This window comes from Theropithecus gelada, chromosome 12, assembly GCF_003255815.1.
Source record: "Theropithecus gelada isolate Dixy chromosome 12, Tgel_1.0, whole genome shotgun sequence".
NCBI lineage: Eukaryota > Metazoa > Chordata > Mammalia > Primates > Cercopithecidae > Theropithecus > Theropithecus gelada.
In genome coordinates this window covers 72,318,794-72,335,350 of record NC_037680.1, presented here as the reverse complement: position 1 = coordinate 72,335,350, position 16,557 = coordinate 72,318,794, and the positions used below count along the sequence as shown (strand labels likewise).

At 37.8% G+C, this 16,557-nt stretch overlaps 1 protein-coding gene across 1 annotated transcript in view; it reads left to right on the top strand.

Annotated features, from left to right (window-relative positions):
- DNAH7 (dynein axonemal heavy chain 7) overlaps window positions 1–16,557 on the top strand; it is a 340,938-nt gene that overhangs the window by 205,303 nt on the left and 119,078 nt on the right. The window contains exons 37-41 of the mRNA XM_025404220.1: window positions 3,002–3,157; window positions 3,857–4,025; window positions 5,966–6,092; window positions 7,193–7,412; window positions 14,079–14,951. Coding sequence (XP_025260005.1) covers window positions 3,002–3,157; window positions 3,857–4,025; window positions 5,966–6,092; window positions 7,193–7,412; window positions 14,079–14,951 — 1,545 coding nt within the window. The remainder of the gene's footprint in view (window positions 1–3,001; window positions 3,158–3,856; window positions 4,026–5,965; window positions 6,093–7,192; window positions 7,413–14,078; window positions 14,952–16,557) is intronic.

Sequence of the window (16,557 nt, the reverse complement as noted above, 5' to 3'; positions counted from 1 at the left end):
CAAACAAAAAGTAGCTGGGCGTGGTGGCGGGCGCCTGTAGTCCCAGCTACTTGGGAGGCTGAGGCAGGAGAATCGCTTGAACCTGCCAGGTGGAGCTTGCAGTCAGCCAAGATCGTGCCACCGCACTCCAGCCTGGGCGACAGTGTGAGAGTCTGTCTCAAAAAAAATTTAAAAAAAGAAAGAAAGAAGATTGTAATTAATGTTTTTATAGCTAAGTCTTTGTTCTTATTTTTGCCTATTTGTTTAGGAAAATATCCTAAGATTCCTGGACATGGAATTGTTGATTTTTTGATGAATATTAAGTTGTTCCTCATAAAGGTTATTGTCTGCCATGCCCTTCAGGGGGATTTCATTGCCCCAATTAATTGTTAGTTGTATTGTAAATAATACAAATATACAGCTAAAGTCTCTGAAATTTATTCTTCTGTGAAAGAAAATATTTTAAAACAATGCTACATAATTTTAATTTCCCTATAGTAATTTCATTAAGAATTTATTTATATAAACTGCTTCATAAAATTTTATACATATATTTCATCTGGTTGAAAGAATTAAACATAAAATTTACAATTTGAAGTGATTTTCTCTTCAAATTATTGCATGTCTACTTATATTTTAAATAAATGATGAAAAAAAGTAGTATTCTAATTAAAGATTACCTAAAAACATAAGTTAAAACAACACTTTACAACAAAAAAAAACTAAGGATTTTTTCTAAAGCCTGTAATTTTTTTCTAAATTCAGTTTTAAATGATCAATACTATGAATGACAGTATCCATTGACCTCCTTCCCCTACCCAGTTAATGAGAAATAGTGAAATATTGCTATTTGTCACCAATACCTTTCACCATCTTCTGGTAAGACAGAGATGTTTTAAAACCTCAGTTTATTTTTGCCAAATTAATATTATGCAGCAACTCTTTTGGAAGTTTTTTTAAATATTAATTACGTTTGGATTTTGGTTTTAAAACTATTTATGCTTATGATGGTTAGATTTAGTTCTGTTTTTAGATGGCCTCCATGCTCACTGCCAAACTGTTCGTGCCATGGCTTATGTATGTGTTGCATTCTTATTTTCATTATTTTATTTATTTTTGAGAGACAGGGTCTTGCTCTATCCCCTAGGCTGTAATGCAGTGGCACAATCACAGCTCACTGCAGCCTTGACCTCCTGGGCTCAAGCGATACCCCCATTTCAGCCTCCCAAGTAGCTGGGACTACAGGCATGCACCACCACACCCATATAATTTTTTTTGTAGAAGTGGGATCTTGCTATGTGGCTGAGGCTGATCTCCAACTCCTGGGCTCAAGCAGTCCTCCTGACCTGGCCTCCCAAAGTGCTGGGATTACAGGCTGGAGCCACCACACCCACCCTTTATTTTCACGCTTGTTTCATTTAGTTCATCCATCAATCCAACAAAAATGTATTGATTACCTACCATATGACTACCATTGTTAGCTAATAAAAATATATTATAATATAGTATTTACATTGTACATCATGTAGGCAAGCAAAGTGAAATAATTTTTTAGAGTCTTAAGCAATAATTTTTAAAAACTTGTATAAATTTGCTTTACTCAGACATGTCATTCCTTCATTGTAGTTGTTGCTCAGAATAGGGAGTTGTTTACATAAATAGAATAACTTGTTTTCAAACTATTATTCCTCTTGAAATAATCTATCACTTACATTGTAATTATACAATCATAAAAGAAATTTTAATCATAAAAGTCACAAAAATATATTCCTACTTTTATTCTAAACTTCCCCATTCCTAGTTTTTGCTATTCTAACTGGTAATCACAGGTAAGAACACAAAGTCTTCAAAGATTTTAAAGAGCTTCCATTTTAGAATGTGCTCATTCTGTGAAAAGGAAAACAATTTTAAATTTAAAAAGGTAGCTCCTGCTGGGCTGATAGGAGGATTAAAAGTTAGCCTTCCTCCAGAATCTCTGACCAGCTTGTTACCCTGCGTCTTCCTTATTTTCTCTATTTGTTCTGCCTCCTGGTACTCCTGGCATGTGTGTTAAATGTAGTCATTAATGAGAACATCATAAGTCCTTTTTAAAATATGTGTTGCCTTGATGAATAGATTAATATTCCAAAGTATGCTTTCAAAATTTCCATTAGCTTAATTATGGTAATGTTTAGTATATAATCACATCATGAAAAGAGGACTTGCTTGAGATATTTTACCATTTGATATTTTGGGTTAATAATTTAGTATCTTAATTATAAAGCTGAATGCTGCAAGCATTTAATGCAAGTAAAGTTTAGAACGGCAAAAAACTTCACTGTTTCCCTTCCTTTACTCATACGTGCATGTGATAGCTATTACTGTTCATTAAGAAAATATGTGATTTACTTAGTATTTTTTTCTAATAAATTGGCCTTTAATTGGCAAGGGATTGTGCCCTATACAGAACTCTTAAGGGAGAGAAGGGAAAGAAAGAGTGAGGAGAGGCAATTTTATTTTGAAGAGCTCCTCAGGGAATTCTGGTATGTCCTGTCCCTGGCATACATCTTGATTAAGAACCATTGTAATTCCACCTGCTTCCCAGTGAATTCCATTTTGAAAATACAGTTATATTTTTAAGCTTTCTAACTTACAGAAAGATAGGTTTGTATGTAAGTGGAAAGATAATAGGATATATGAAAAAGAATATTCATCTGGAGAGAGACAAATGGCAGTCTGAATTCTTGCCCATCACAGATAACTTAGGCAGGTTTCCTAACCTCTGAGTCTCTGTGACTCCACGTTAAGGAGGAATGTGTACTCTCTGGTAGCTGTGAAAACCAGAGAAGGCACATGCAAGGGGTGGACAGATGGAGACACTCCATTGGCATGGTAACTGTTATTCCTACTGATTCCATCTATTTGTACAGTGTTATGGCGCTTAAGGTTAAATTTGAGTCTATCAGTAATGATGCTTAGTGTTTATTCTGAAATGTCAAAACATAATTCCAACTATGGCTCATTTTATTATTTTGTTATATAGAATTTTCTTTTAAATCAACTAAATAAGGAAGTCTACAAACCTCTGCTAATTAACTTCTCGGCACAAACTACAGCAGCTCAAACTCAGAATATTATCATGTCAAAATTGGACAAGAGAAGAAAGGGAGTTTTTGGTCCTCCTTTGGGCAAGAGAATGGTAATGACTCTTTGTACAGCACCCGGGCCTATTCATATACATTGCTGCAGTTGGAACAAGGAAACCAAATAACCTGGGGATAGACATCTTTTTGTATAGTTTTTTTATGTCACAAATTTGGATTAAAAGGTTCTCCTAAAAATGTAGTTATATTTGTATGTGCAGTAGACAGCTTGATGTTTAAAACAAGGAGTTGCCCTTTGAGTTGAAGGTAGAATATTTATCTGAGAAATTATCTACCTTCCTAATTTTTTCACTGACATTTTTATTCAGCAGTCTTTGCTGCTTGCTTTTGTAGACCTTCAGCAACCCACCTCACAATACATTTACCTGTGTTCCTCTGCAAAGAACATCCTTCTCACCCTAATCACACTTTTCTCATCTATTTTCATGAATTGAAGTGTAGTACAAGGAAAAAATATGCAGTGTATTGAGAAACAAATTGTATCAGAGGACTAATAAGTCCTAAGCTATTAACCTGCGAAGATTAGTAATGAGAATGTCTCCCTATTTCTTGAGGAATATGAATGCTAAAAGCATGGAAGCTAAGGATATTATCCTTGTTTAGAAAAGAAACCATCACTTCCCCATATGTACTCTGCAAGTAGATAGCTAAGTATTGCCTCAATATTGTTTACACAATAGGACGCTATGTTGAGATGTTAATATTTTCTATACCTCTTCTCTTCTTATTCTCAGGTTGTCTTTGTAGATGATGTCAATATGCCTGCTCGGGAGGTATATGGGGCTCAGCCTCCCATTGAGTTACTTAGACAGTGGTTAGATCACTGGAACTGGTATGACCTAAAAGATTGTTCCATGATTAAACTAGTGGACATTCAGATCATGTGTGCTATGGGACCTCCAGGTACATTTTTTGAGTTTGGATTATTAAGATGAAAAAATCACTCTAGCGATAGCTAAAGAAATAACTGGAAAAAACCTCTTTTGAGTCCCAATGTTTTGTGTATATGTTTTCTATGTGTATCTACTGTGACCTAACAGAGTGTATCACATGACCAACTCAAAGTGGGTGACCTTGGATAGGCTATGCACCTACCAACTCTTCCAAATCTTTTTTTCTCCCACCTTCTGGAACTTCTTTCTCCCACCTTCTGGAACTCTTCCAAATCCTTTTTTCTCCCACCTTCTGGAAGTTTGCTTCCAATTTCCTGTTTCTGCTTTCTGAGAACTCACATCCTCCTGGGGCAGCTCATCTTCCTCTGTGTCATTCCTTAATGCTTCAACTGTATGGAATGGTCCCTGCTTCAGAAATCATCTTCCTTCTACCCCAATCAAGTCCCATTCAAGTCAGTCTCTGTATTTAAACAGGCTGCTGAGAAGAATTTAAGTAGGGAATGGCCAAAAGATCCTTTAAATTTTACAAGATAAATTTATATGCAAAGGAATCTCTATGTAGAGGAAATTTGCTTTTTAATGCTGAGATGTCTAAAATGGCTTGATTTACTAACCAGACATCTTTAACTGTTTTCTTCCTGACCTCAAGCCAGTATTCTATTTTTCAAAATGTTGCTTGTGTTGATATACCACTTCAGGGAATCTCTCTGGTATTTGCTCCCTAACCCTGACCTTTATCTAACCTGTAATGCAGTTTGCTCTGAGTCAGTAATTGCTCTCAACACATTCCCTGGGCCATTTTGAACACTTTCTGTTTGTTTGTTTTTGAGACAGGGTCTCACTCTGTTGCTTAGGTGGGATGCAGTGGTGTGATCATAGCCCACGGCAGCCTCAAACTCCTGGGCTCAAGTGATCCTCTCACCTCAGCCTCCTGAGCAGCCAGGACTACAGGCATGCACCACCATGCCTGGCTAATTTTGTTTCTTATTTTGTGGAGACAGGGCTTGGGGGCTTGTCATTATTATGCTCAGGCTGTTTTTCTTTTCTTTTTCTTTTTAATAAAAGACCATATTGCTCCTGGGTCTCAGACTTCAGTTCTACTTTGTCTCTCCCCCACCACCCCAAGCCAGGCATTTATACTCACATGTCCACTTTTCCCTGCTGGTAAGAAGAGTATGCTGAAACCATGTGGTATCTTTTCCTTTTGGATCCCATTTCTATTTTCTAAAAATACCACAATTCTGAACATTCTCTGGAAGGGTTGGAGACAGAGCTGGGGTAGATGACCTTACCATCTTTTCTTCTGCAGCCCTTTCACCATCTCCTTAAACTCTTTTACATTTTCCAAAATAAATGTATAAGCTCAAAGGAATCTTTCATTATTTTATGGAAAAAATCCCCCAATTTTTAAAGATGCAAGCAGCCAGTGAAGTCACTGTATGAACTGTATAGACTAGTTTTGGGTAAATTCACTTCAAGATGTGGGGAAAGAATTTGGCTATATGTCATGGTTGTGCTGAATTCCAGCCTTAGGGGAAGTGCCCTAAACTTTGGTCAGTCAGATTCACCAGGGTTATATTAATATTATATAATATCACATCTTAATATTGTATTGAGGATGTTTACTATTTACTGCTTTAAGCTGTAAACCATGGAGAACACGGCCTGTGGCTTTTTCTGCCTGGTCTGATTTCCTTGGTAGTATAGTTTTGACCCAAGATTATGTCTAATTAGTTGAACTCATTCAGATAATTCACCTAGAAAAGTAACATCTTGAGTTTGAGGGAAAAATAGTTTTGATGTCAGGGTTATCCAAACAATTGATTGCTCTTAACTTCATGTGCTGTGAATTTTTCCATCTTTCAAGTTACTTTAAACTATAAAATATTTGAGAAAATACTCTTGTGTATACTAGTAACATTATTAAGAGTTATACTTTTTAATATTTAGGTGGTGGTCGAAATCCAGTAACTCCTCGATACATGCGACATTTCAATATTATAACAATCAATGAGTTTAGTGATAAATCCATGTATACAATCTTCTCTAGAATCTTAACTTGGCATTTAAAAATCTGGTAAGTAATCAAAAATTTGTTTTGTTTTAATTAGGAGGTATAAAATATTTTAGAAACATACCAATATTAAGTAGCGTATTTCAAAGAGCAAAAGCATTCCTAGATAAGGAAAAGGTAACAGACAACATTGTTTGCCTCTGTCCCCTCCACCTCCCAGTGTGGGAGCATAACACAAAGAGGTCTGACCATTCTGCTATATAATATGTTCATGTTTGAGTTATTATTTTGAATTTTCACCACTGAGTTCAATTACTGCTGGAAAGATGTACCAGGTTTATGCTGTGACTTTGATGCCCTCTAGTAGAACTCGAGTTCTGCAGGGACATTCGTGTCGAACTCTGAGAAGTATTGCCTTGGAGCTGCCTAGCTGCAGAGATTCTGCTACTCCACAAGATGCACAGATATCAGGGAGCCAAGCTGACCTGGGCAGGAGAAGTCTGTCTGTGTCCCCATGTCCATTCTCAAGAAATTGTCATTCCTTGCCTTATCCAGTGATGGAGTAAACAGCTGGCTCCTTGACAAACCAGAAGTTAAATATAGGCAATCTTTCTAAATGAAAATTAGTTCTCTATGTTCTTTATACCCTAATCATGCCCTTTGTCTTGGCTCACTGTTTTACTTTCCTTTTTTTCTCTTTTCCTTATTTTTTTTTTTAACATATTTTAATTTTCTTCCTTTTTTTCCTCTGAAAATACCTGTTTCACCAGTGTTCCTTATGGATTATACTTATATGCAGTTGAGAATGCCAGGGAATGAAAGAGGTCGGGAAATACTTGTCTAGTGGATTTGGGAATTACATAATCTGGGTTCCTTGGCTGTCTCTTCTGTTCACTTACTTAAGTGCTTTTAAGTCCATTAAACTGGCCCTGCTCATTTCACAGGGTTCTTTTGGACATAACATAAAATAGTATATAGAAAATAGCTTTAAAAGGAGTAAAAATCTATTAGTATTATTATTATAACAAGATATGGTAATTTTATAAATGACATTGATTTAATCAAAATTAAAATTTTATGTTGGTCCTGCTAAGTAGCCTTCATGTCTCATAATTATATAATTGCTAACATTTTCCTTTCTTTTTATTTTAAAACATTTTAAGTTATAAATTTCCAGATGAATTTCTAGATTTGACCACACAAATTGTAAATGGCACAATGACTCTGTATAAAGAAGCAATGAAGAATCTCTTGCCTACTCCAGCTAAATCTCACTACTTGTTCAACCTCCGTGATTTCTCCCGTGTCATTCAAGGTGTTTGTTTGTCAAGACCAGAAACAACAGAAACCACAGGAGTGATTAAACGTCTTTGGGTTCATGAGGTAAATTTTCCTGTTATTGAAATGGGATTATGTGAGAAACAAAGATTTACCATGCCAACAACTGGGTGAAAAGAAATATTCTGCAATTTATATTGCTGAAATGTATTCAGTTATTTGGCATTTTGAAGGCCAATGCTCAAGAAAAATTTTTAGAATATTTAACACTGAGATATTTTATGATGTTTAAAATGCTTTATCTCCCATATGTAGATTTAGGAATTTCTGTTGATTTATAGAATATATCCAAGTAGGTGTCACTTTGAGCCAGTTTCCCTTAAGTAGTTTAATCCTGGTTAGTTTGGCTTCAAATAAATTTGAAATGGAACACTTTTTAAGGAGTTGTTTTTATAAGAAATGAATGTGGGGTTTTTTTTTTTTTTTTACATTACTTATTTGTATAGTATTACTAGATGCCAAAAGAATTGCAAAGCAAATTCTTGAGAGCATAGAAACTATATAAAAATGTATTTAAGCTCTCTTGGGAATAGGTATGTGGATGAGCATGTTCTTATAAAAACTGGTGGAGGAGACCGGGCACAGTGGCTCATGCCTGTAATCCCAACACTTTAGGAGGCTGAGGCGGGAGGATTGCTTGAATTCAGGAGTTTGAGGGTGCAGTGAGCTATGATGGCACCACTGCACTTCAGCCTGGGTGACAGAGCAAGACCCTTATTTTAATTTTGATAATGCAGTTAAGAAACATAGAGCACGAGAATATGCTACTGTGTTAAAACCATGTACTACAGAGACGTAAATTTCAAAAGGTCTTTTAAAAATCCGGTTTCTCTGGACTTTTTAGATATACATTTTGAATTCCTAAATCATTGCACATTCAAATATACATCCAGGTGAAGATCCATTCCACTTGGAAATTTTGGCCACAACAAGGTCTCCAAAAGTGATTATTTGGAAAGGATGATATTGAGATTCTTATAGCACTCCACAGCAGGTTACCTAATTGCCTGAGTGGGACCCACATCCCGGGATATGGATGCAGGCTTGTGTTTGGGGGCCACATGGATATTAGAAATGTACTAAGAGCTGGAGAGTGTAGGAGAAGTGAACAGGGAAGATGATGCTGAATTCATTCAAGGAGCATGCCTTAGTCCATTCAGGCTGTTATAAAAAGTACCTTAAACTGGGTGGCTTGTCAACAAACTGAAATTAATTTCTCACAGTTCTGGAGGCTGGGAAGTTCAAGATCAAGGCGCTGGCAGATTTCATGTCTGGTGAGGGACTGTTTTCTAGTTATAGATGGTGCCTTCTCACCACGTCCTCAAGTGGTGGAAGGGGCGAGGGGCTCTCTGGCCTCCTTTATAAAGGCACTAATTCCATTCATGAGGGTTCTGCCCCATGACCTAATTACCTCCCAGAGTCCCCACACCTCCGTACTATCACCCTGGGGGTGAGGATTTCAACATATAAATGTAGGGGGAACATAAACATTGAAACCATAGCAGAATGCATTGCTGAAGGCAGCATTTTGTCATGGGTGAATCTAACTCACGAGGAAGCATTTGGCATCCACCACCTCAGGAACTTTTCCCTTGATATTCCTTCTGCCTAGAACACTCTTTCTCTGTTATCCGCAGGCTTGCCCACTTACTTCCTTCAGATTTTTGCTGAAATACCCCCCTTGTCATGCAGGCTCGCTTTGGGCCATCCCTACCCCCTTGGCTTCTTACTGCTTACCTTGTTTTGTTCTTCATAACATTGAACATCACCTGACACCTTCTAAATTTTGGGCTTACTTATTGTCTTTACAATAATAGAAACTTTAGGAGAATGGCGATTTTATTTTTGCACTGCTTTTCCCAGTGCCTGGCACACAGAAAACCCTCAATAGATATTGGTGAATGAACGAGTGTCTCAAGAGAGGAAGGCAGGCAAGCTTGCTACACGTGACACGTTTTGTCACCTGGGATTATACAGGCCAGTGCTTTCTTCCAATCATGGGAATAGGTTGTCTGTGCTATTGTATATGTGTTAGACATAATTACTTTTAAGAGTTTCTTAGATTCTATGCTGCTTTAGATGTCAGATTATTGAGTTTTGATAATGGTTATTGAGCTCTTTGGGCATTTAATGAGGTTGACTACTTCATATTTATACACGCCTACATAAAACATAATGAATTTAGTCCTCAGCTCAAAATCTTGTATTAGCACCCACTTCATTCAGAGGAATTTAGAATAGAAGTCCAGTGGCCCATAGGACCTGGGATGTGTTCCTCTTAGCCTGTTCCCCTCAGGCTGCTTCCTGCTCTCATCCTCATCCCCCTTTCACCAGCAGTACAGGCCTCCTGGCTATTCTCTCTGCCTGCAATATTTCCTCCAGATATCGATGCTCTGGAATAGCTCCCTCCCTGCCTTTGATCAACTTCCTCCTTCTAGTTGAAGCTTTTTAATACCACAGCCTGTGTCCCCTCCCCTATCCTAGTAGTTCCAGTCTTTCGTATCCTGTCCTATTTTACTTCTTTCTATAATATTTTTCAATGTCCAACATGTTGTAGAATTCATTCATTATATGTATTGTTCATCTCCCTCAGATAGCAGGCAAGCCCCATGAGAGCAGAGATTTCTCTCTTTTTTTTTTTTTTCTTACTGCAGTGCCAAGTAGGATGTTTGGTACATTATTCTCAATATCTTTAAAAATATGAGTTAATTGTGAGACAACAGGTGGGAAGGGATTCCCAGAGAACCTCCAGCCAGCCGGGGCACTGGGGTGGAGCCACAGAAGTTCATGCTGTTTGCAGTGGGGAGGAGCCTGGCCCCTCTCCTTTCCTGGATGGAACCTGGGATTCAATCTGCAGGGCGGGAAGCACTGTAGCAGGGACTCTGGCCTTGTGGAGAGTCCCTGTTTCCCCCTTTTCTTCATTTTCACTCAGCAAAACCCTGTTTTACTGAACATTCAAATAGTCTGCGAGGTGAAATTTTTGTGGCTGTGTGACAAGGACCCTACCTTTAGCTGAACTAAGAAAAAGCCCTGCAACAGTTGAACTCAACACTAATTTGTGCTTTATTTCTGTTCACTCAGAAAAGATTTCTTCAGGGTTTACTATATGTTAGAGACTACTTTACATGTCTTTTTCCTTTCCAGACATCATTATCATACTAGATAACCTTATATAATTTCACTAAATGGTTTCTAAGGTATAAAACTGACTTACAACTCATTCCCTTTGGCTTCTCCACGGCTCTCAGATGTTAGTTAATGCACATATCACCTGGTTTGCTTGTTAAATACAGATATTCTGCAAAAACAAGACCCCCCAAAATAGATGAATGTGTTTCATCAAAATTAAAAACTTTTATGCTTCAAAAAGTACCATCAAAAAAATGAAAATATAGAGAATGGAATAAAATACCTGCAAATCATATAAACTGTTAAGTGTCTAGTATCCAGAATACCTTAAGAACTATTATAACTCAACAATAAAAGGCTAATAACCCAATTTAAAAGTGGGCAAATGATTCAAAGACATCGCTGCAAAGATGATATGTGAATGGCCAATAAGGACATGATTAGTCGTTAGGGAAATACAAATCAAAACTGCCATTAAGTACCTTTCATACTCAATAGGATGGCTGTAATAAAAAAGATAAATAAAGCAGTATTGGTGAGCATGTGGAAGAACTGGAACCCTCATACATAGCTGGCAGTAATGTAATATAGAAAACAGTTTGGTAGGTCATCAAAAGGTTAAAACATAGAGTTACCATATGACCTAGCAATTCCACTCCTAACTATGGACCCAAAGAACTGATACATGTCCACATGAAGACTTGTACATGAATATTATTAGCAGAATTATTTATAATAGCCAAAAAGTAGAAACAACCCAAATATCCATCAGCTGATAAGTGGACAAAGTGTTGTAAATATACACTGTGGAATTTTATTCAGTCCTAAAAAGAAATACTCATATATCCTACAACATAGATGAACCTAGAAACATTGTGCTAAGTTACAAAGTCCATACACAAAAGGTCACATATGATATAATTCATTTACATCATATATCCAGAATAAGCAAGTTCCATAGAGACAGTAAGTAGATTAGTGTTGGCCAGGGCTGGTGGTAATGAGAAGTAGCCTATATTGGGTATCAGGTTTCTTTTTGGGGTGATGATAAAGTTCTGGAGGGAGATAGTTGTGATGATTGCACAACTTTGTGAATATTCTGATTTTGTATTCTTTTAAAGAATGAATTTTATGGCCCATGAATTATTTCTCAATTTTAAAAGTCTGTAATCAAGACTTTGAGGTAAATAAATTCAAAGCACAAATTACAATATAAATATGCCAGAAATTATATCCTTTGCAGCAATTTAGATTTATAATAGAAAGTTTTAAGTGTCAACTTTTTAAAATGTGAGAGGTGGTGATAGAATAATGGTTCCCTGTTGGGTAGGGAGGAAAGCAGAGATCAACAGGAGTGAGCATGAGGGAGCTTACTAAGGTGCTGGAAATTTTATATCTTGATCTTGGTGGTGGTTTCATGGATGTGTATCTGTGTGCAAAAATTCTTTGAGCTGTACACTTAAGATTGTTGTACCTGTATTAGTCCATTTTCATGCTGCTGATAAAGACATAACCAAGACTGGGCAATTTACAAGAGAAAGAGGTTTATTGAACTTACAGTTCCATGTGTCTAGAGATGCCTCACAATCATGGTGGAAGGTGAAAGGCACCTCTCACATGGTGGCAAACAAGAGAAGAGAGATTGTGCAGGGAAACTCCCCTTTTTAAAACCATCATGTCTCGTGAGACTTATTCACTGTCACAAGAACAGCACGGGAAAGACCCACCCCATGATTCAATTGCCTCCCACCAGGTCCCTCCCACAACACGTGGGAATTCAAGATGAGATTTAGGTGGGAACACAGCCAAACCATATCTGTACCTTATATAAGGAAAAACAAAAAACAAAAAGAAATGGAAAGATATTCCCAGGAATCACCATCCGTGTTTTTAAGTCAACAGATCCACTGTGGGGCCCAGGAATTTGCATTTTGAATAAGTACCCCAGATTATTTTAATGCAGATGTGTTGACTGTCTTTGAGAAATGCTGCTGTAGGTTCTTGCTAAACTGCCAGCTAGATAATAATATACTTGTTTCATGCTTAGGCATTGATCCTGATACATGAAGTTGACTTAATTTAGGAATATTGTCTGAGGTCTTAAGTACCTCAGTTCAAAGATTGGCTATTGGCATGTATTGGGAAATTAGATTGTCTCACAGAGAAATAACTTTTGAACTGGTTGGAATATGAAGGAAGTTTAAATAATACCATTTGCTTATGCAGACACTATTAGTGAAAAAAAAAAAAGGATAACACTATGAGATCATCAATTTGATAACAATCAATACACTAAAACCAAGATTCCTGAACACTGTGATTAGCCTAATGCTAGGGCAATTTGCAGTGATTATCTATTTGAATTCTATAGTGTTTTCACATATGTTGTCATATTACTTTTTCTCCAAATCTATGAGATTTGCGAGGTAGGTAATACTACTTCTATTTTATAGGTGAAGAAGCTGATGCAGACATTTTCAGTGATTTACTCAAAATGGTAAAGCAGAGTAAGGATCCAACGTTCCACTGACGAAATATGCATTATGTATAGCATATATGTATTTGTCGGCCATTAACAAAATAATACAGACTAAGTGGCTTAAACAACAGAAATTTATTTTCTCACGCTGACTTGCTAAAGCCACCTTGTCTCTGTGTCCTCACATGGCCCTTCCTTTGTGCATATAAGGGCTGCCCAACAGAAACAAGAACCAGAGAGAGACAGAGAGAGCGTGCGCTTTAATGCCTCTTCCTTTTCTTATAAGGACACTATCCTATAAGATTAGGGTCCTACCCTTATGACCTCGTTTAACCTTAATTGCCTCCTTTAAGGCCCTATCCCCAAATCCAGTCACATTGAGAGTTATGGCTTCAACATAAGAATTTTGTGGGGACACAATTCAGTCCGAAATAGGCTGTACCCTGGGACACTTACACTGCTTTAAGAAAACAGTAGTTACATGTAGCAAGCCTGATAGTTCTTGCAGTCCCATAACATGTGCTTATAACCAGAGATTTATTTTAGTAGATTGCTCTCTGTAATGACTTAAAACAAAAATAATTAACAGATACCCCAAACAACTCTCCCTCTACCCAAGACATTTCCTGTTCTAGAAAATGTGCTTTATGAAAAACAGAAACAAAAGCAAAAACTATTGATTTGTGAATAATTTTCAAAATGTTATCTATCCTAGAAAAAGGAAACATCACTGGAAAGGAGTTGGGTACCCCCTGGGTACTGGTGCCCAGCTCTGCTATCCACATCTGAGCAGCCAGCAAAGGCAGTCACAAACTTCTAAAGGCCTTAAGTCTCTCAGCATCTCTACATCTACTTCTACCACCCCCAAAATTACCTTTCATTGATTGATAACTGAATATAACCTTATTATTCTAAATATAGAGCTAAAATTAACATTTAAAATAACATTATTATGAATCAGTCCTGAATATTTGGATATACTTTTAATAAAACCCGCAAAAATTTTCTAATATTTTTTATTACTTGAGATTAGCATAGAAATAATAACACTTTTTTAAAAATCAGAAGGAAGTTCCTAAAGCTGCTTTTTAATTGTTATACAGGTCCTTCGAGTGTATTATGACCGCCTTCTGGACAATGCAGACAGAAGCTGGCTCATCAACTACATTCAAGAAATTTTGAGAAACTACATGTATGAAGATTTTCATGAGCTTTTTCAACGTTTGGATTTTGATAATGATGGCATAGTAGAAGAAGATGACTTACGCAGCTTAATGTTTTGTGATTTCCATGATCCCAAGAGGGAGGATACCAACTACAGAGAAATCGCAGATGTGGATAATCTTCGAATGATAGTAGAAATTCACCTAGAAGAATACAACAATATAAGCAAAAAACCCATGAACCTCGTCTTGTTTCGATTTGCCATAGAGCACATCAGCAGAATTTCCAGGATCCTGAAGCAACCTCGCAGCCATGCTCTCCTAGTAGGGGTTGGAGGGAGTGGAAGGCAATCTGTCACCAGATTAGCTGCCCACATGGCTGATTATTCTGTTTTCCAAGTTGAAATCTCTAAGGGGTATGATACTACTGAATGGCATGAAGATTTAAAAGTGATCTTAAGGAAATGTGCAGAAGGTGAGATGCAGGGTGTCTTCCTGTTTACAGATACTCAAATTAAAAAAGAGTCTTTCCTGGAAGATGTCAATAATCTGCTAAACGCTGGGGAGATTCCAAATCTCTTTGCATTAGATGAGAAACAAGAGATATGTGATAAGATGCGTCAGTTAGATCGCCAGCGGGATAAAACCAAGCAAACAGATGGCAGCCCCATAGCCCTTTTCAACATGTTTATTGATCGTTGCCGCAACCAACTGCATGTGGTCCTTGCCATGAGTCCCATTGGAGATGCATTTCGAAATCGTCTTAGAAGGTTCCCTGCTCTTGTTAACTGCTGTACCATTGACTGGTTTCAGGTATTGTCATGTATATTTTAGACAGACTTCTAGAAATGTTGATTTCCACCCTCATCATGACTTATTTTATAGACTCCTAACCCATAGTTTACCCCAAAATGTAGTTCAGCAAAATCTTCTGATCAGTTATATTTTATGAAATTAAAATTCAAGAAATTATAATAGAAAAGTATTTATTAAGAGTATATGTGATCACTAACTTCAGTATATTATAGGAAGTATTATGATAAAATTGTGTATCAGAGTCCTGACAGGAAACACAGAGCACACTTGAACCCTTCACTGGAGAAAGCATAATGAAGGAACCATTCACAGAGGTGTAGGCACGGTTTAAGGGAACCAAGAGGGGATGTTGGAACACTCAGGAAGTGGTGGGTGAAGCAATAGTAGGAAGCGTTACTATGCCCTCGTATAAAAGGGCAGAGGAAGGGAAGAGTGTTACTGGAAGTCAGAGCTTAGAGCTGTGGATATAAGACTGCCCAACAGGAATAGGAACCAGAAACCTAGAACTCAGCTACAGCTGGAAAGGAAGGGAGGATCAAAATACCCATATGTCTCCCTTCTTCCACCCTGCCCCCACTCTCTTCCCATTAGCTAAACCCAAAGAAGTTAAGAGGAAGAAAGCCAGTGACCTTTTTTTGTAGTGGACTTCGTACTGGGAAGTACGAGCAGAGCAGAAAAAGGCAGCGAATGGATGGGGGTACGGAGGAGGGGTGGGAAGGGGAGTAGCAAAGGGAGAGTACCTAGCTAGATGTGAACAGTAATTCTGGCTTTAACAGCATATCACAATGCATTCTCTACCTGTGTAGTAAGAAATCTGTGGGCTGTGGCTGAGATCCCGTGAGGGGGATTTAACAGATAAGCATTTATGACCTTGGAAAGTTTACAGAACCTCTCTATACCTCCACTTCCTAGTAAAATTAATTATTTCATGCAAAACATTTATTGAATTCTGTTTTGCTTTGTAGCAAGTCTTAATCTAAAAGCTGGAGATGAAGCACATGAAATAGACAAGACCTCTGCTCTCCTTGGGCTTCTTGTCTACAGACAAATAAGCAAAACACAATTTCATTAGACAGGGTAGCAAATCGGGAGTAAATGCTTTGTTGTTGTGTTTGTTGTTTTGAGACGCAGTCTCACTCTTGTCACCCAGGCTGGAGTGCAGTGGCACAATCTTGGCTCACTGCAACCTCTGCCTGCCAGGTTCAAGCAATTCTCCTGCCTCAGCCTCCCGAGTAGCTGGGATTACAGACGCCCGCCACCACGCCTGGCTAATTTTTGTGTTTTTAGTAGAGACAGGGTTTCACCATGTTGGCCAGGTTAGTCTCGAACTCCTGACCTCAGGTGATCTGCCCACCTTGCCCTCCCAAAGTGCTGGGATTATAGGTAAATGCTTTTAAAATAAGGGACCAATTGTGAGTTTGAAGAGGAAACTGGAAAGACAAAAAAGTGTCAGTACTGAGATCTGGGCAGAGAGGATAAACCAGTGAAGTCAAGTGTCTAGACAGAAGGAAGGAGAGGACGGCAGAAAATCGGTGTGACAGGAGCACAGGAACTGTGGGCAGAAGTGGTATAACAGGTCAGAAATTTGGGAAGGGCCAAATCA